Source organism: Taeniopygia guttata, chromosome 4, assembly GCF_048771995.1.
Source record: "Taeniopygia guttata chromosome 4, bTaeGut7.mat, whole genome shotgun sequence".
NCBI classification, from domain to species: domain Eukaryota; kingdom Metazoa; phylum Chordata; class Aves; order Passeriformes; family Estrildidae; genus Taeniopygia; species Taeniopygia guttata.
In genome coordinates, this window is record NC_133028.1 from 64,000,179 (window position 1) to 64,020,834 (window position 20,656).

At 45.6% G+C, this 20,656-nt stretch overlaps 1 protein-coding gene and 1 long non-coding RNA gene across 8 annotated transcripts in view; one reads left to right on the plus strand and one right to left on the minus strand.

Annotated features, from left to right (window-relative positions):
- JADE1 (jade family PHD finger 1) overlaps positions 1-19,101 on the minus strand; it is a 43,817-nt gene extending 24,716 nt beyond the window's left edge. The window contains exons 1-2 of one of the 7 annotated variants that reach the window (XM_030271967.4): positions 19,051-19,101; positions 9,721-9,798 (exon numbers count right to left, since the gene is read on the minus strand). In XM_030271967.4, the coding sequence (XP_030127827.4) occupies positions 9,721-9,772 (52 nt within the window). In that variant the 5' untranslated portion in view covers positions 9,773-9,798; positions 19,051-19,101. Of the gene's footprint in view, positions 1-9,720; positions 9,799-12,046; positions 14,710-17,429; positions 17,544-18,727; positions 18,838-18,859; positions 18,991-19,050 lie in introns of those variants that run through there. The other 6 variants (XM_072928768.1, XM_072928766.1, XM_030271970.4 and 3 more) reach the window with 6 other exon arrangements.
- Positions 18,478-19,184, plus strand: LOC140684006 (uncharacterized). Its single transcript, XR_012055785.1, has 2 exons — positions 18,478-18,576; positions 18,745-19,184. It is a non-coding gene; the product is annotated as an uncharacterized lncRNA (long non-coding RNA).
- The last annotated feature ends 1,472 nt before the right edge of the window (positions 19,185-20,656 follow it).

The window sequence follows — 20,656 nt, forward strand, 5'->3', positions numbered from 1 at the left end:
TATCCCCAGTCCCAAACTGGATTAGGATCATCAAGACTAGAAAAACAACTAAAGAGCAAGACAAGAGTTAAACTCTGTTATGGTAAAATACTTTTTTTTTTAAAACATTGTAAGGCAAGTCTGAATCACTGGGATTTGGATGATATAAAAGTTCTGTAAGATACCATTATATACCTCATGGGAAGAATGAGTTTCACAGCAGATGGAAAAACAGTGAGATGTTAAGAGAGCCCATGCTACCATAAGCCACACGAGAAACAGTAAATATGAAAAATACACAATTCCAAGGCATGAAGCCAAATATAACATCCAAAACATGCATTTCCATCATTGTTAAGACATCAGAGATAAAAGGTATCTTATTAAGTGTTACATGATCACGGCAAGTCTAGGATGAATGCAGTAACCTACTGAGCATCATCACTCTGGGAGAGAGACTGAGACATTTGGATTCTTCTACAATTCAGATTCTTTCAGATGACCAAGGTGTTTGTGTGTTTTAAAAGGATTTCATCACTGAGAAGAACAGGGAAGGGATCATACTCCTGTTACCTGTTCTTAGCTTTCCTTTTGCATTTATCTACTTAAAGACAAAAAGCAAAAAGGAATCCCAAACAACTAAAAAGGTGTAATCCTCAGCAAGGGAGGCAGAGTTCTAACACACCATTGGTGCTGTAAAGACTTCTCAGACTCAAACAGGAATTTTTTCTTTTCCCCAAGGCTGCTATGAACACTCACACTGTAAATACAGTGTTCTTATAATACCGCCACAGGGTGTATGTAGCACACACGCCTCCTGATAATAAAAGAAAGCAATCAAGGAGTGTGCATTCTTTTTCCCCACTTGTGAAGAACACATGCTTCCCAAAAGGAAAAACTTAATCAATTTTAACGGCATCATTTTATTAAATGATCTGTCAAGAATATGTTTTCATCCCCTCAAAAAAATCCAATCAAAACAGAAAATTGCTTGGAACCAATAAAACAATTCAAACCCTCAGGGAATTCTACCCCACAGCTAATGCACTGCTCAGCATGAGCAGAGAAGTCTCAGCTATTAGGTATCATGCACAAGGCTGTTGTAAAGCCACCTGTAAGGCACCCAGCTGTGTCCCTGGAGAACTACGTGCTGCTCCAGCCTCTGAGCACTTCAAAGGCTCGGATCCCTGCGTGCACTTCTCTCAGTGTAAATACACTGCCTCTACCCCACTACAGCAGGAGCACAACAGAGCAAAGCAGCCCTGACACAGATCCATGGCTGCCTGTCACTTCTGCTTAGCACCAGCCTACCCAGCGCCCTGCAGCTCACTCTGAGCCCAGCCAGGCGTCCCTGCCAACGCTGTCACCGAGATCTATGGCCCAAGGAGACAACAGAGGTGCTCAATCTCTGCATTCAGTGCCTGGCCCACAACTCCTTACTGCAGGATCTCTGTGCCACTTAGAAACAGCTCCACACTCGGACTCCAATTCCAGCACAAAACAAACAGAAGCACGCTATTCTGCGGGCTGTTTCCACTGTGTCAGGTACAGAAAGAGCCGGTTGGGCAGAAGTCTTCAAGCCTTATCACAGAGAAAGCAGCATGCAAGCAAACACAACCTAAGACACCATTTCACAAAGCCAAATTTTCTTTCTCACTTTTCTGTTGCCCATCTATCTTCCTTATCTTTATAGCATATTATAATACAATAATCTCCTTCAAGATCAAAACAGAAGAAGCAATAGCCTTTTATCTTTTGTCAACAGCAATGCTCCTTGAAATTTACTATCAGTTGACGACTCCCCAGTTGCAGCTGCTGAACAATGTGTCGATCCACACGATCTCTGCAGTGCTTTACAACGCCACAGCACAAGTGCTCAGTCTCTGACACACATAATGAACCATCCCTGCAGCTCCCTGCCACAGCACTTTAACACAAGTTGCCACCTGTCATCCCTTTCCTCAGTAGCACGTAGTTGAGTTTTATCATCTCACAGAACACGTACATAACCACGCACAGGCACACAGCACTCTGAAAACAGTCAGGAATTCCTAGACCTCATCTTGTTTTTCAGCAAAAGACCCAAGTGCCACTCGAGCCCCAGACCAGCTCCCATGGTAGCTGTGTTTTACCATAACAGTTTGAAATCCAGTTTACCACAGGTTATCAAAGTCAATTTGAGCACCTCCCATTCATCGACTGATAACATGATGTTGTCAAGGCTTGAAAGTCCAGTGGACTTACGTGTACTCAGTCTAGCAGTCTTGTAAAGAAAAATGAATGTGCCTCTCCAAAAATGAATCATGGTAACACATAATGTGCTGAGCTGGAACGGAACCATTAGGATCATGGAGTCCAGCTCCTGGCCCTGCACACAACCAGTCTCAGGAGTCACACCATGAGCCTGACTGAACTGTTCAAATGCTTTGTGAACTCTGTCAGGTTGGTGCTGTGACACTGCCCTGGGGAGCTGTTCTAGTGCCCAGCCACCACCTGGGTGAAGAACCTTCTCCTGATATCCAACCTAAGCCTCCCTGGTTCACTTCATGCCATTTCCTTGAGTCCTGTCCCTGGTCATGAGAGTAAAGAGATCTGTACATGCCCCTCTGCTTCCCCTCACAAGGATGTTATAACTGCACGGAGGTCTTCCCTCAGTCTCCCCTTCTTCAGGCTGAACAGACCAAGTGCCCTCAGCCACTCCTCATATGGCTCATCTTCCAGACCCTCCACCATCCTTGTGGCCCTTCTTTGGATGGCTTCTCAAAGCTCCATGTCTTTTTTATATTGTGGCACTCCAAACTGACCCGAGCACTCGAGGTGAGGCCACCCCAGAGCAGAGCAGAGCAGGACAATCCCCTCCCTTGCCCAGCTGGTGATGCTGTGCCCGATGCCCCCCAGGACAGGGCTGCCCTCCTGTTTGCCAGGGCACTGCTGACTCTCATTAAACTTTACCTCTACCAGCACTCCCAGGGCCCTTTCCACATCACTGTTTTCCAGCCTCTCATTCCCCAGTCTGTCCATACAGCCAGGGTTGCCTCATCTCAGGTGCAGAATCCAGCATTTGTCCTTACTGTCCTTTGTATGGTTGGTGATTGCTCATCTCCCTTATTTATTCAGGTCTTGCAGGGCCTCTTTGCCCTCAAGGGAGTTGACAGTGCCTCCCAGTGAAGTGTCCTCAGGCATATTTACTTAGTATTCCTTCCAGTTCCATGTCCAGGCCATTTAGGAAGACATTGAAGAGCACAGGGTGAGGATGGAGCCCTGCAGAGCCTGGACACCAGTTGATGTCTTTGTGCCCGACCCATGAGCCAATGGCTCACCCATCACGTAACACGGTTATCCAGCTGTGTGTTGGACATCTTGTCCAGAAGGATCTTATGAAAAACAGTATCCAAAGCTTTGCTCAAGTCCAAAAAGATTGCATTTACTGGCTTTCCTAGATCAACTAAGTAGGTCACCCTGTTGCAGAAGGATTCAACAAGCAGGAGTTCCCCCTCACAAAGCTGTACTGGCTGTGACCAACACTGGTTGCATTATCCTACAGCTGTTTTTCAATACCTCCCCAAATAATCTTTTCCATGATTTTACCATGATTAAATTAATCTTTTCCATGATTAGGCACCGAAGTGACACTGACAGAACTGTAGTCTTCGGGATGCTCCTTCTCGCACTTCTTGAAAATTGTGACAACGTTTGCCAGCTTCCAGTCAGCTGGGATGTCTCAGGATTCCTGAAACGGTTCAAAAATCATCAAGAAATGTTTTTCAGTGATATCAGCTAGTTCCTTGAGGATTCTGTGATGAATCCCATCAGGCCCTATGGATTTGCAGGGATCCAGCTGCAGCAATAGATTCTGCTCAAGTTCAGAGTCAACTGGGAGTTGATGATTCTCACTGTCGTGATCCTCCAGCTCAGGGCACTAAGATCCCCTTGGTCCATCACCAGTATTGAAGACAGGGGCAAAGAATGCATTAAACACCTCTGCCTTGTCCATGTCCATGTTCCTGTGTGTGAGGTACCCATCCTCATCCTGTAACAGGGTGATGCTATTTCAATACTGCCTTTTGCCATTAATGTATTTAATACAACTCTTTATTGTCCCCCGCATTTCTGGCCACCTTCAACTCCAAGTGAGCTGTGGCCATATGAATTTCTCCCTACAGTGGCAAGAGCATCTCTGTATTCTTCCCATGTCACTTGACCTCATTGTACTCAGAATGTACCTTCCTTTTTCGCCTTACATCCAAGAGGACATCCCTGTTCAGCCCAGCCAGCCTTCTGCCTTGCCTGCTTGACTTGTAATGTTTAGGAATTGCCTGCTCTTGTGCCCTTAGGAGGCAGTGTTTAAAAACTGACAAGCACTGATGGACCCCAGCACCTGCAAAAACATTTTCCACGGGGACTTTACCTACTAATTCCTTGAGCAGCTCTGTGGCCTGCTCTCTTTCTGTCCAGAGCTGTGGTTTTCCTGACACTTTTCCTCCTGTCAGTTCTTTTTTGCTGTCAAATGATGGTGATCATTTTGTGAAGTCCCTTCCTCAGATGTGATACCCTATCAGCCAAGATAAGCCTTTCACATCACTCTTCCAGATCGCTCCACCAACTTCACCATAAGCCACTCTGCCCCACTCTGAGATTAACCTTCAGATAAGATGCTCGTTTTTACCATCTGTCATCACTCACCAACCCTTTTCCAAAGGCACAGAATGACCGCTACACTTGCTGTGTTACTCAAATTCTGAGCACTGTAACTACATTCTGTTGTTCAGTCACCATCCCTTACCTCCTGTTTTCAAATGAAAACCAAAGAAACCTTCCTCGCTTCCTTTTCACAAAGCTCTGCACATGCAATCACCACTTTTCAGGCCAGCAGCGGCTGCAATTCTACAGTAAATGACACACACCCACAAGGTTATGTACTCAGTAACCTTTGTGAAGGCACCCTGGGATCCATCTCAAACACTACAGGAATCCACTGGGATTCAAAGCCCTTTCTAAATCTAAGATCCTTGTCATTCAGTCAGTGCAATAGATATTGGCAAATTTCGTTTAACTTTAAAATAACATTTGTTTAGCAATGATAGAATAAGGGTCTGCCTAAATTACAGAACTGTATTCCATAATCCATAGGTATTAAATCCTTCATTTCTCAGAACTCACGTGAAACTCTGTAAATCTTGCAGGTATTTTTCATCTGTAAGTGTCTTCAGTTCTTCTCTCGGACACTCTGCATGTAGGAGTACAATAAACTGATAGCCCCTCCAAGAATAAATGAAAGAGCAGCATGGGAGCAAGTGAAGTCTGAATAAAATCATGCTTTGAATTCCTTGCTCATGGAAAACAGTGCTTACTTTGACACCAAAGAGTGCCTGGATTTCACACAATATCCCTTATACAAATTCCCATGAGTTTCAGCCTTTCTCAAAAACAAGCTGTCCACATGTCAAACCAATTTATGCAAAAAGGAATGCCTTAAAGCTATAAATGGGAACTCCTCCACTGCACAACTTGATCTCACCAGGAAACAGCATATGGAATATTCAGCACAAACCACCTTTGCAGATTTACAGACCAATGAGGCTAAAAAGCCAGGTGTCAAACACTGAGCAGAAAAGCTAAAACAGGTTCAACTATCTAACATTTCATTAGAGTGAGACCCCCAAATCACAAAGAGAAGGTTTAGCAACAGAGGAGCAACCTGAAATGCAGTGTAGCAAAATTTGCTTAGAAATTATCAAAGCCAGCCACCAGAAAACAGGAGCATAGCGGATTTGAGGTAAACATTACTTATTTCCTTTCTACAGGCTTTGAAGAATACAGCATGTACATCACAAGGCTTTTATGATGGACCTAGCTAATATGAATATTCATTATAGTTTCTCTACTACATTATCTGGAAGGCCACAGAAACAAACCAGCTCTGCCAGGTGACCAAAGAAGAAAAGCTTTGAGGAACAAAAACTCTCAGGCACTTCCCCAAGCCTCCTCTCTCAACACCATTCCTCTGTATTTAGACAGAAGTTCAAAATCCAGAGCAATGCCTGCAGTCATTTTTCATTCAATTATATTTCACGGGTAAGATGTTCAAAAGTGACCTCTAATTTCAGAAAATGAAATCCCTGAGAACACACTCAGATATCCAGGGACTAACTTCAAAACTGCCAGGCAAAACTGGCACTGACACCTCCTGCCCAGTGCTTCAAATATGCTATTTTGGCTTTGTGTTGAAATGAGGATTTAGAATTTTAAATCTAAGGGGACACAGCTTAGTAGTTTGGTTGAAGTACGTGAAATAAATATTTTTGGGAGCTTAGCTTTAGGAAAAGAATCAAGTCTGAGGGCAAGGAAGTGACGAGGAAAGCAAGGGTGCTGACTTTAAGCTGCAAGGCTCTAAAATATTGCAAAAAACACATAAACATCCACACAAAAATATCTTACATGAGTCAGTAAATACATGTACATACTCTAGGACTGCAGCCATGTTGTTAAGCTTTATTTTCTGCTGTATTTCATCCCTAAATGAAAGCCATTCTTCCTTCTTTCATCTCACAAAATGAGAGCACCTTTTGCTCCCTCTGAAGAACTACTGTATCTCCAGAATAATGTATTTTTAGCACTTGGGTACGAGCTTTGCTTCCTTGTGACTACCAAGGAAACTGATTCAGTTCAGTGATCCAATGAAAAACAACTTTATTTTTTAATAAATTCCATTATTAGTGGCATCATTACTATTACATTCCAAATATTCAGGACCTTGAGCTCAAGAAAATAAAATTTAGATTTTTTTTATGCCAAAATATTTTCCAATTTTTTTTGCAAAAGCCTACATGCTGGAGCCTAGCCCAAAAATCCACCATCATTCAGGTTACATTTAGTCAGTGACCCGATGTTGAAACTGATCACAGTCTAGTAAAGCATGGTATGCAAAATCAGCTGCAGAACTGCAGCAGCTGAAGGCACAATCCTCTTTTAGGATGAGGGAGAGCAAGGCTGAGCCCGAAGCTTAAAGACCATAGAGCTCATAATGATGCAACAAGTCCACTGGAGGGTCAAGAGGCACCACAGACTGAAAGGGCAGCAGGTGTTTGCTAACAGGATTCCAACTCAGTGTTGACTAAAATTTCAATTTTTCAATTAGATGATGTCTGTTTGAAATGCCCAGAAGTCAAATGTAATTGTTGTCAGCCTCTAGAAACTGTGAGAAGGAAAAACAACTAATGAAAAACTTGAAGCCTTCAATACAGACCATAAAAAATCAACAGATTTTTTTTTTTTTTTGAGGGGGGGGAATCTTGCTTACTCTTCTAAGACTACTCTAAGCACAGTGGATCAGAGATACTACTGACAAAGTAAGAATACAGAAACAAACACGGTGAAGAGTAATCAGTAATTCTACCAAAGGCAAGAGAGATCCTGTGAAGGTGAAACCTGTAAGGGGACACCCTTGACATTCAAACATAGTTGCAAGGAACCACTGGTATCTCCTGTAACAGGAAAAGAGGAAAGGACCTAAGCTAAGTCAGTCATTCTTTTCAGGGAAGTCTGAATGACAAAAAGCCTTGGAAGTGCTGACCCCACATTAAAATTACCTGGGTCTCTGATTAATAACCCTAGATCCTTCTGAATATGTATACAGTAATAGAATGAATATGCAGGAACCTGTATCTGAATTCAACCCGTAACAAGAGGGGGGGAAAAAATAAAACCATAATCAAGGAAAGAACAAGTGTAATGCAAAGGAAGTGGCATATATTTCAAATAATTATTGAAAATGCTTTTAAAATCTCACTACCTTTGCCATGCAATGTATTCAGTGAAGTTATTTGCAACAACCAGGCTTTAAAATAGACAGATCATAAAAGGGCAAGAGGTTTCCTTTTCTTTTCCAAACTCATTTTCTTATATCATGGCCTATGGATATTGTGTAAAATAAAATTCACTAAGTTGATAACTCTATTCCAAATAGTCATACATCAAATGACATTACAAACAAGCACTGTAATCAGCAACAGGTCAGTCAATTGTATCTATTTCAGAACTTCAATTCCAAGATTAACTGCTTCATATTTTATTTGGTAAAAGCTGTTACACAAGGCACATGAAGAGATCAAAGGCTTTAAAAAACAGCTAAGAGAGTGAAAATAAAGACTATTATTAATATGAAACACTATTTTATAAAGTTGCTAGGGAATGAAAAAAGGTGAAGCTAAATTCTAATGGAAGATATCATGCTTGCTGCTACTTGTTTATCTTACAAATAAAAACACAGCTTTCTTTCTGGGAAGTACACATCACCTTTAAGGAAGTACACTGACTTCAGTTTTAATAACCTCAACCAAACTTCTAACCAATAAAAATATGTCTGATTTGTTTGGGGTTTCTTCTTCCAAAATCCCCCAACTGCAGGTAACTCTCCAAAACCAAGCCAAATTCCTCACTTGTAACAGATTTTGCCCAATCCTTATTTGGATTAACTCCTAATCAGCCTGCTAGTTCTTACCTTCTCAAATCCTTTCACCTTTACTACTTCATTTCAGCAACAGTTTGCCCAGGGCTGTTTAAAGAGGCAACTTTGGCCATACCTGAGCAGATCCCAGGCAGCATAGACACACCTAAGAAATGCATGCAGGTGAAGCAGTCACCTACGTGGGGCTACAGTGTACCACAGGGATAAGTTCTCAGAGTGAAGCTTTCAAAAGCACCTAGGAAACCACCCCAATCATTTTCAGACTGAAACGCTACCAAAAAACCCAGGTTTGAAGATGTGCATCCAGATAGATCAAATCAAAACCACAAAAACCTCTCTGACAACTGGCTAAGCTGCAGTATTGTCAAGTGCAACCTACTTGCTCATTTGGGCAAATAAGACACCTTGGCACATTCCCCAAACTGGTATTTTGTCTCTCCCCCCCACCCCTTGTTTTTTCTGCTTAAATGAAAGATTAAGATTTTGCTTAAATGAAAGATTATCAGTCACTGGAATCCAAACACAAGACAGAGAAGAGATACCACAGTGTGTGTTAGTTACAGCAGTACAGAAACAGTTAAAAACCATAAATATGTTCTGTATCCAAATTAGTGGTTTGCTGAATTCAAATTCTCGTAACCAATTTCTCAAAGAAAATCTTCAAATGCAGTGAGGAACAACTTTTATGCCTGTTAACCTTTTCTGCTTAAGCTTGAAGCATTAGACTTTCCCACTGTGTAAGAGGGTGTGAGAAGACTGAAGCAAATTTTAAATCCTTATGCAAACTTCTATGGGCAATGTCAGCAGATGTCTCCGTGTTCACTCTGTCCTTACAATGATTACGTTGTGCTGCTTGCCAAGATTTCAATGACCACTGACTTTTTGTGGGATGTGAATTTGTAAAGTTTGATAGAAGGTTTATATAGTATGCATTTGTGCATCAAATGACATTGCAAACAAGCGCTGTAATCAGCAACATGTCAGTCAATGGTATCTATTTCAGAACGTCAATTGCAAGATTAACTCTTTCATATTTTATTTGGTAAAAGTTCTTGTTTTATCTTATTCACTAAAACCACGTGTCAGTTCAACGGGGGGGGTGGGATCCTGGATCCACCTGTGCTCAGAACGACTGATATCAAAACTGGATCCTTACAACACACATTGCTACCAGTTCAGCCAATATGCAGAATGCCTCTGGCACATGCAGCACTGCATTAGAACACGTTTTCCAACTCGTAACCTCCTGCACTCTACACCAAAGGAGCACTTACTGCCATTGTCGTCAGAGTCCTCGCTGCTGCTAGGAAGCCGCTGGCGTTTCATGATCTCCCCGGGAAACAGCAGGCAGCCTGGGAAGCAATGAGACAGCACTTAACCCCAGGTAATAACACACACTCATCAACTCCTGCTTCTGATGGCATGCGAGCATTTACAGCACACAAAGGAAAACAAACAACTCCACCAGCAGCTCAAAGATGAACAGTGAAGCTCTCAAGGGTGCTTAATTAGGCTGCTATCGTATGAGCAGGTGAACAAGGCTGGAGAGTGGCAATGACAATCCTTTCCCCCCACCAAAACATTGTGTTTGTGCTGAGAGGTGTTAAAATCACTAAATATCCGCAGCCAATGTGCTTCACTTCCCCTGCCTATTCTGACACTGGATTCGCAATACAATAACGTTTTTACTGCTTGTGTAAATATTTACATTGGCTAATATATTTTTGGAGCGATTTTGTTCCTGTTTTAAGTGCCAGATTTACGAAATCGGAGATTAAAGTCATCCACTTACACATAAAAAGCAAAACATCAGCAGTAGCAAGCCCAGTTTTCCCAGATTAACTAAACATGCATCATCTATGCCCTGGAAAGCACCACCCTCTAAGATGAGAGAGTTACTTCCTCCTGCAGGCACATTTCTAGAGCCATGCCTAACACTAACTGTTCTTTGGGAGTAAGATTATTCAGATGATTATTCAGATGTTCCTCCAAATTGCCAGATTTCTACCAATACCGAATTCATGGGCACATGCCCATGTGATAAAAAAATCATTTTGGCCTCTTTCTGTGATAAAAAGGCCAAAAATTCCAAATCTTTTTAACTGCAGTTCTCATGGCACTGACATTTTCACGTGTATTCCCTGTGGAACAAAGCCAAATTCAGTAAAAACAAAGAAGCTGTACATAGCTAGTCAGTATTTACATGTAAAAAGCTATTAGAAAGTGCAAGTTGAAGAGCAGACAAAAACATGATAAGACAAGTCCAGAAAGGCATAGCCACCATAAATTAAACTGACAAGGACTCTAGATGCACATCAAAACCCCTGAGTCTTCGCTTACCACATATCAATTGTGGTATCAACAAGGTCTGGGCACTCTGCTGGCAGCAAATCCCTCATACCTACCTCTGCACACAGATTTGGAGATTAGATACCAAAATATTCCTTTGCGTCTAGCTAAGTGCAGAAAAATTAACCTTGCTTCCATGTGAGTTCAGACTTCCACAAACCCTCTCAGCAAAACTCTTACCATTGGTCCTTCGGTGTAGGAATTAACTGTTCATTTTAAGAAATTCAATAATGCTTTCAACTTTTGTAAGACTGATTCCCAAAATAAGGAAACCCAAAAAGCCTAACAAAGCCTGATACTATTTACAATAGAGCACAAAAATATCTGCTCTTCCAGAAGCAGTTCATCTAAAAAGAATTTTATTTTTGAGGGAATTCATTTTGTCACCGCTAGCAAGTAACAAGCAACTGAATCTGAGACTCTATTTTACACTTGCAGAGAACTTCATACAGTTCTAAGAGCAGGAGCATTGCAGGATGGCCTCCTTTTTCATATTACACGTGCAAATAGGGTTGGGGGGAAGCCTCCCTCCCACAGAGTGACTTTTCAGAGTGGGATTTAATACACCTGTCATTGAAACGTGTAACAGTTTTGAACTGCAAACTTTGCTCACTAAAGAGAAGCTGAATGATTCACCTCACCAAGACCTTTTGTCACCATTTCATAGAGTAAAATTTCACATACAGTGTCTGATGCCAGAGAATAAAGAATCATCAATGGGAGCCTCTTACAGGGCTAGAAGAATTCTCTCCAGAAATTGCTTTGAAGCAGGCCAGAACTTTGTGTGTATGGGAGATGGAAATGCTGCCAGTGGATAAATACCCATACCAGCCAGGACCATCAAAACCCACTGAATATACACCTGGTATAAATTTAAGAGATCCAGAGCCAAGCTCCTATTTAGTCACTCAGACAGAAAGCCAATACTCAGATCCAAAACAGGCTAAGACAGAACTGAAAAATCAATTCGTTCTTACAAGGCCAAAACCAGGGGGATGAACATCTATCTGTAAGGTACTTTTTCTATTAGTTCACATATTAATAACAGCAATGTAAAAGAACATACTCACTTAGCAAAAATTACCATAAACAAAGTAAAGAAAAATCGGAAGAAAATACAGGAAAATTGTCCTGTCTCAGAAGTGTAATTTGTATGTTTCTGGTTCACTTCTTGGTTTATTTCCCACACAGTCTGAAAAGCACAATACACTGTTAAGCAAAGCAACAGAGTTTATGTACAGTAGGACACACCTGTGAACTTGCAACAAACAAGAAAATTTGGAGTTTTGTTTCTTCACATCTTTCTGGACAAGTTCATTTTGACTTGATCTTCCCCTAACATACATTCTGCAAATTCAAAAAAATAAGGAAAGAGATGGAACCTTCTTGCTCCTACCATGTGTCTCTAAAAAACAAACCAACTATCCCCTTTTTGGTTGCTTTTTGAAGGAAAGAGTGGTAATCACACCTCCCAGTTTAAGCACTCTCCAGAGTTTTTCAGGAAATAAGCCAGAGCAGAAGCCACTTTCCTGAGCACAGAGTATTAGATAAGATAGTTAATTTCCTTGTCCACTCTAGTCAGGCATCTGAAGTTGGCCACACTGAAAAGCCTGTGTTCTCAATAATAACATTAAAAGAAATATCCTATTTGATGAAGCTCCTGGGAGATTGTTTTATAGATCCGTGTGGAGGGGAAAAAAAAAAATTAAAACTCAGAGATCTGATTTTCCCATTTTTGAACCTAACCTGAGTTTACAGGGAGCTAAATCACAGACGAAAAACCAGCATTTGGCTTCTTAGAGCAAGACTCAAACCTCATAAGATTAACCCCCTGGAACTTTTGTCACTAGAACTGCTTTTTTCAGCATCTAAAATAATTTTAAACAGCTGCCACCAGATGTTCATATGCACACACCAGAACACATGTTCTAGAGACAACACTGGAATAGCTAGTGAGACTTAGAACCATGCAGATTGAAATCCTACTGGTTTCTGTCAGGTGGTGGGTGACCCAAAGTCACACAAGAAATATGTTTAAAAGTTCACATTAAAAACAAACATGGGTTAGGGATAGTGAGGGTTAGATGCAGACTGATACTGCAAATTTTTGCCCTGTTCCAGCAGGCATGCACTATGATCACTATGGCTGTAAGCAAAGAGAATTCCTATGTAAGCACAAAAACAGTAAAACATTCGAGACCAGCTTTAATACCAGGAGTAAAAGCTATGCACCCCAGCCTGCAACACTTGCAGGGCAGGAAGAGACACCCAGATGACTGAGCTCAATTCCTAAGTGCCTGTAATCACAAAATTGCTGTCCAGCCCAGAAGTTCCCACAAAAATCCACTGCACCCACCCATGCCACAGAATGAGCTCCCAAACCCCTCTGCAGAAGGAACAGCGCTCTGAAGCGAGGACACAGGTGGCCAAGCAGTGCTTATGGGTGAGCCCTGGATCTTCTAACAAACATTTCTACACCTGTTTCTCCCAAATTCTTACACCAGCCCCCAAAGGGTGTTTGCCCAACGCACTCTTCACCTGAAGAGAAAGCCCAGCACTTCAAAAGCTTCTGCAGAGTCCAACAACCCGAAGCTGACAAAGGCTGCATCACCAAGCCACACTCTCCATCAGTTTCCAGTGACTCCTGTGAATTCTTAGTAACTCAGCAACTTTTATATATAAACTTTCAGTTTCATTTCCTCGAAAGACAATAGTTTCTTTCTGTTAAAATCATCCTTTCAGAAATCAGTCAGTCCAACACAGAGCAAGTTGATCATGTTTTCTCCCAACACTCCAGTTAACATTTACCAACTCATCAGGGAGGAACCAAATTGGGCTCAGGCTAATGCCAGCCTTCAGCCAAACACAGCTTCCAAGAAACAGCCACGATTCTGCTGGCAATGGTACTCCAATTCCATGGGCAGCAAAGCATCCAAGAGCACTTCATGGAAGCACATCACCATGATAAATGGCACCAATTATGCCTTTTTAGTCCTCAGTCACCCTCAGATGAGCTGGCCATAGCAGGGCAGCACTGTGAGGCCAAACACAGCCTACAACACACCCTACTGTGCTTTTCCAGAGGCTGAAGGTGCTGCTCTGTTTTCCAGAAACACATCACCAGTCGCTTTTCCATCCTTTTTAATCATGCTTGCTTAAGCTTCGGGTTTTACTCAATGATTAGATACAAACTTTAAACATAAGAATGCAACTCTGGACTTTGATGGTGCCTTCGCTCAAATTGTTTTTGAAGGCAAAATTGCACCACCTGAAACTGACTCCTGTATTTTGGAGAGCGTGGGAAGCCTTTTTCAAAACACTTGTAAATGCTGTGCAAATGAAATGACAGGACAATAATCCAATACAATCAATGTCAGGCCACACAACAGCATTTGAATTTATATATCCTTGTGGAGCTGAGCAGCAAACATCTTAATCTACACAAACAACTAGATGCAGGTAGGCATACAGACTTTGTTGTCCACTTCCCAGTATTGGATGACAGATGCAGGGCAATGGGTTAGACTCAGCAACCTGACAGAGCACAGCAAATTCACTATTTTTAGCAGTGTTCATTACCATGCTACTCCCTCCTTACCTCTCCAAGAGATAAATTACCAACAAAACCCAAAGACCCCACTGGACATGGATGTCAAGACCTTTCCTTTTTTTCTCCCACACTGAAGTCCCAGGAGTTGCACTGATAAGAGTGTAAAAAATGCAAAGGGCAGAAATCCAGACACTACCCCAAGAAACTGGGACAACAGCGTGCACACACACCCCCCCATGTGCCACATACCACGAGCACAGTTAAGAACCCCACATAGTTCTTCACTCAGTTTGACCTCAAGTAGAGAGGCAATCAAAGAGAAAGATGTAAAGTGTGTCAGTCCTTGTTATGCATATAGCTAAACAGAACCAGATTGTAAAAAAAAAAAAAAAAAAAAAAAAAAAAAAAAAAAAAAAAGGAAAAATCTACATCCTCATGTCAAAGGTTTTCCACAGCACAAGTCTTACTGAAGTATTTTCAAGGGCTGCATAAACCCCTGGGTAAAAGAGTGTATAATTCAAACTCTGACAGACAATTAACTGTAACCATGTTAACGGGTGTCACTGTAACAAACTGCACTGAACAGCTGCAGAGACAGAATGGGAAGAAAGCAGAGTTATGACAGATGTACACCCTGAAGACAAACTGAAAAACTGGCTTTTCCTGAAAGTAACCCACTAACTGCAATGAAACGAAGACCTAATTATCTCTAGTACACAATAAATTGCTTCAGAACACCTACTGTACAAATGGAAGTGAAGTGTGACACAGTTTAATAAAATGGATAGAAGATGGAGACATTTGGCTTCTACTATTGGGTTCTTTTTAAATAGCTTATTTATAACACCACCCCTTCTTCACTGACACCTGACATCACAAGAAGCTTTTTTGCTTCTACCCTAGACCTAAAACAAAAACAAAAACAAAAAAAAAAAAAAAAAAAAAAGAAGTGCATCAGAAATAAGCTATTACTAAAATTTACCTGAAACTTTAAAATTCTATTATGGAGCACCATCCACAGTGCAAAGAGTCACAGAACTTAAATCTGGAGGAAAAAAATCCTCCAAGTCTCATGAAACAAAGAAGTACTTGGCAAACAAGGCCAACAGTGTTCTCCACAGGGAATATTTCTACAGAATTCAGCACACCTATTCAAAATTTATCAATAGAAGAGAAAAGCACAATTTGGCCATATCAACCCAACACTTCTCAGGAATTCACGTGCTTATTTATGCACCTGTGCAAGCCAGCTCATAATATTAACTTACTGCCTGAGCAGTGGCAGCAAATTATTCCCAAACTGGGGGAGTGAAACTGACCATCCAAAACCTCAAGTAATGCATAAACTGGGTTCCAAGAATTAATGCAACTCAACCTGCACCCACTGCAGTTCATCTCTTCCACCTAGGAAATGGTACCAGTTTAGCCATCTCCAGTTGAAAACGGGAGCATGAAGCAGCAGCACTAAACACATGGAGAAATCATTTAAAGGAAACACTGGAAGTTTGAGGGTTTTTTTACTAGGTTCTGTGAATTGGGAATGAAACAAGAGAAGCTGGAAGGGAAATCTGCAGCTGTGAGAGGAAAGGGAAGTTTATTATTATTATTTTATTTTAAACATATGTATTAAACATAGCTCAAAAGCTGGGAGCAAGGGGTATCTGAAGCCAGAGGGAAAATCCTGCCACTAAAACATACAATCCTTGCTGTTTCAACAATATCCCACTGAGTGTGAGAAACGTCTAGAAATAGAATCATAACAAGAATATTTTGGCATAACTTTAATGAAGGTTTTAGGTTTACAAGTGTGGGCAGCTTCTGACTTAGTTAAAAGCCAGCACCTGCTTAAAAAGGAAATTATTCCAAATAACAGCTAAAACCTTTCTCTAAAAAAATGGGGCTGGCATAAAAGTGTCTTTAGCCTTTGACATTAAAATATCAACTAAGATGTGCTGCTAAATCCTACTGAAATTTCTAATACTTCCACGGCCTGTTTTACTGGGAAGGGGCAGGGAGCGTGCGGGCTGACAGATCTCAGGATGCCCCGACTCTCACCTGCCGGTGAGCCTAATAAACTTTCTCAGAATAAGGCGAGCAGCTGAGGAGAGAGCCGGCAGGAGGAGTTGGCCGGCGGCAGGCGCTGCTCGCAGGTGCGCTGAGCCCACGGTGCGGGATGGGGCCAGCTCCCCGTAGGCGGAGAGGAGCCGAACCCTCGGGAGTCGATTCCAACGCGGCACTGCCACCGACAGCCGGTTCCAGCCCGGCCGGGCACCGCTCAGGGCGGCTCTCCTCCTCCTCCTCCTCCCGCAGAGATCTCATCTCGGCACCGCGCCCGCCCCGGGTTCGCGGCAGCGGCGCCGACCCCGGAGCCGCCAGGGCACGGCCGGCTGAGGTCACGGAGCAGCCTCCTGGCCGGGCTACACCTCCTCCGCGGGGGTGGCACTTCCCCGGCCAGCTTCCATGAGAAGCAGCCCGGCTCGCCCCCTCCTTCTCCTCCCTCCCGGCTCCCGCTCCTCCCCGCCGCCGGCCGCACCAATCCGCTCGGCCACGGCCGCAAATCAAACTTGGTGCCCCCGGCTCCGCCGCCTCTCGCTCAAAGCGCTGTCACTGCCGAAAACGGCCACGGCACCTTCCCCGCCCGCCCCCGCGGCCACGCTGCCACCGAGGGGGTGGACGGGACGGCGGACCGAGCGGCAGCTCGGAGACGAGCTCATTTTCTCTGTCCGTCTCTCCTCCCACTCCCAGACAGTTCTGGAAACTGTGTTATCACCTCTTGTCACAGGAAACCAACCAGCAGGCGGTGCAAACAAACAAACACCCTTTGCCTCCACCCTTCCCAAATTCATCCTATCGGGAACGAACGGGCGGGCGCGAACGGGAAGGGAAAAGCAAATTTTAAAAATTTCCACAAATAAAACCAAAACAACCAAACATCCTCCCGACTGCCCCCCCCCCAAAAAAAAAAACCAAAAACCAAACACCACCAAAATTCTCCTGGGAGCTGGCGACTACGCGAGCCCAGGGCTGGGCAGGGTGGCTTTGTCTAAGAGGAACAAGTGGAATGATGGCTGGAGCCGCACTCACCTCCCCAGGGAGAGCGGCCCGTTACACAGCAATGCCGCAGCCCCGCTCCGTCCCGCTCGCCAGGCACCGGGGCAAGAGCCAAACCGCGGAGCTGCCCAGACCGCCGCCCGGGCAAGCTGGGGCGTTCGCCGCCGCTCCCCGCGCTCCCCCCGTGATGTTCCGATCGCGCCCCAACACCGCCGGCCGCCTTTCCGCTCCCTCGCCCACAAACTCCGGCCCGGCCACGCGGATTCGCCCCTCGGCCTGCGCCGGGCAGCAGCAGCGGGAGGGGGCCGGGCCCCCCCCGCGTCCTGCCCAAGTTCGCTGCGCGCCCCCGGCCCGCTGCCGCTCCACCTCCCGCGGCCGGGGCGGGGGCCGGCGCGCCGGGGTCGCCGTGCACCTGCCGGCCGCTGCCCCGGTGGGGCCGCACGCATTTCCCCGCCTTTTCCCACTCTCAAACACGTGCACTTCGGGGCTCGGGGAAGTTGTTCTCCAGCAGGAGACACCGCGCACCCGTCTGGGGGGACAGAGCCAGCTCTGACAGCTCGGCGCTCCGCGCCTCCAGTGCAGCGCCCACCGGCGCCCATCAAGCGGGAGGCAGACCGGCTACGGCTCTCCCGCTCCGAAAGGCAACTTCTGTTTAATTTCACCGATGAGCAGTTTTTATGCATTCCAAGCATTTACGCCCCCCCCCCCCCAAGCCAAATCCAAGTGCGACCGGGGGGATAAAGGGAGGGAAACAAAGCTGCTCCTGCACACCGAACACCTCCTCTCCCACGCACACCGCTCCCCGCCCGCGGCGAGAGGCGATGGGTCTCGTGGGCATCTGGGTAACACGGTGACACACAGTGGCCATGACTCTCCCCCACCCGCTTCCTACACATCAGTATCCGAGCAAGACTTGCGCTCTGCCATTGCCATCTGGCTACCAAGTTGCTCCAACGCTTCCTACTTTCCGCGGCGGGCGATACCAGGCGCTGCCCCCGCGGCGCAGCCTGCAGCGACGCCTGGGGCGCAGGGCCGGGGGCACGGCGAGGCACGGCACGGCACGGCACGGCACGGCGGAGACCGGCACGGCACACCGGCGGCTCACTTGGCCGCTGCACCTGGGCAGCTGCGCGCTGCCCGCTCGCCCGCAGCGGAACAAAAAGGGAGCCGGCAGCGGCAGGTCGCACCGGGCGGCAGCGCTGCCTCCCCTCCCGCCTCCGCCCGCCACAGCCCCGCACAAGTTGCTTGTGGGATAGCGGAGCCGCAACTCGGCCGCCTCCCCTCGCCCCGTACCGAGCGGCGCGGCTCTTGGCGCCATGTTAATGACGTACTATCTTATTTCCACTAGGCAGCGACCTTCGGCAGGAAACTGCTCTCCCGCCGCCTCCGGAGCGACAAAAAAACCCCATCAAATATGGCTGTGCTGGCGGCTCCGCGGCTGGCGCTGCGGCGGGCACGGTTACCTGCTGGCGGCGGCGCGGCGGCGACGAGGGCGGGCGGCGCGGCCGGGCTCCCCCTGCGCGGAGGGCTCGGGGCCGCCGCATGAGTTCGGCGCGGCGCCGGGCAGCGGGCACGGAGCGCGGCTCGCTGCGCCACACACACACACACACACACTCTCACACACACACACACACACAGATTCCCTCTGACTGACGTTTGTACTTGTTATGGAGGAAGGACTCCGTGAATCAAACTCGTTTCTGGGTCACTGCTGCCACAGGGGGGAGCTGCTTTAATCCCCTGCCAAAACTGGAAGGCGAGGGAAGGGGGGAGAAATAATAATAATAATGCAGCGCCGGGGTGGGGAGGCGGCGGCGCGGCCCCGGGGGAGCCGCCGTTAACTCTTGGCGGGCCCGGCCGCACCGCGCGGGGCTCCCGCCGCCCCTCGCCGCCGGAGCCCCGGGGGAGCGCGGCCGCCCGGCTCCCGCTGCCTCCCGCTCGTTGGAAAACGCAGATGGGAGGCAACGCCGTGCGGCTGGGCAGCTGGGAAATGATACGTGTCTGCACCCGCATCCCGCCCGCGGCACTGCTGGCCTTACCCTGCAACCATTAACGCTTCTCTCCAAAAGATTTAAACCGATTTCGCAAGCAGGAATTCTAGCGCTGCACTGGCTCCCCGTGCAGAACGCGTGAGTCACTATTTGTCAAGCAGAGAAACTGAGGGTACCAAGAGTTAAACGCTGTGGCCACCTGCGTAGCGTATAATTGCCGGGGCAAGAATAAAACTGCACGCTCCCTATTCTCAGCCCCCAGCGTTATCCCTCTGGCTCGTTAACTTTGATACTTCTCAAAGACTAGAAAGAGCCAACACAATCTGCGGTTCAGTTCACATCTCTCTAGCAGGAGAGGAAATTATCTTAAATTGGCACCAAATGACATACTAAACTTCCCATTACCTAAAATGTGTGTTTGAATGCAGATTTCCTTATTTTTCCACATAAATCGCTTTACCTCACGCCATACACCTGTGCTCCCTGAGTGAAGAACTCCCCCTTTTGAGCAGAATTCCTGAGCAGATATAGTCTGAGGTAATAAACACCACAGAGAAGATTCAACATAAGCTCAGACACAGAATTAAGGCGATCTGTGTAAAGTAATCCCCATAGTATGCAAATACAAATTAATGCAGCCTCCACAGCAACATCAGTCTGCCAAAGAATCACACCTTAGTTCAGCAGAGGAATTGGGTCGTTACTCATCCGTGCAAACCGAGTCATTTCTTCTGCCGTCTCACCCACCCACCCAATAATGAAACAGTACTTAACATTGAATCTGCACATCCTAAAAAGTTGTGTTTTACTACAAAAACATCCTCCCCCCTGGAGATAATCTTTCACTGTGAAAATCAGACAGTCGTGATTTTATTCACAGAACACCCAGAAGCACCTTCAGATTTTTGAGTCCAAGACTTTGATTCCCTTGTTTTCTACTACGTGAAAATACAGGAAGGTATGCATTCCCTACTTTCTTCCTGCACTTGCCTTGCCATCCAGACCTGTAAAGATACCTGTTGGCATAGCTTTCTGTACATCAGCAGCTTAATTAGGAACATCCATGATGATCCATGCAACACACCCCGTCACAGTACCTGATAATTATAATAAACTTACTGACACACCCCTGTCACCCTACCCTGAACTTCCAGGGCTGGTAATTTTCAATACTGACTGGAGACTTAGTTGTTCTGTATTTCCCAAACCTGTTGCTGTGCCATGGTATAAACCCCAGAACAGAACAGGGCGGGTTTTCCCCCTCAGTGG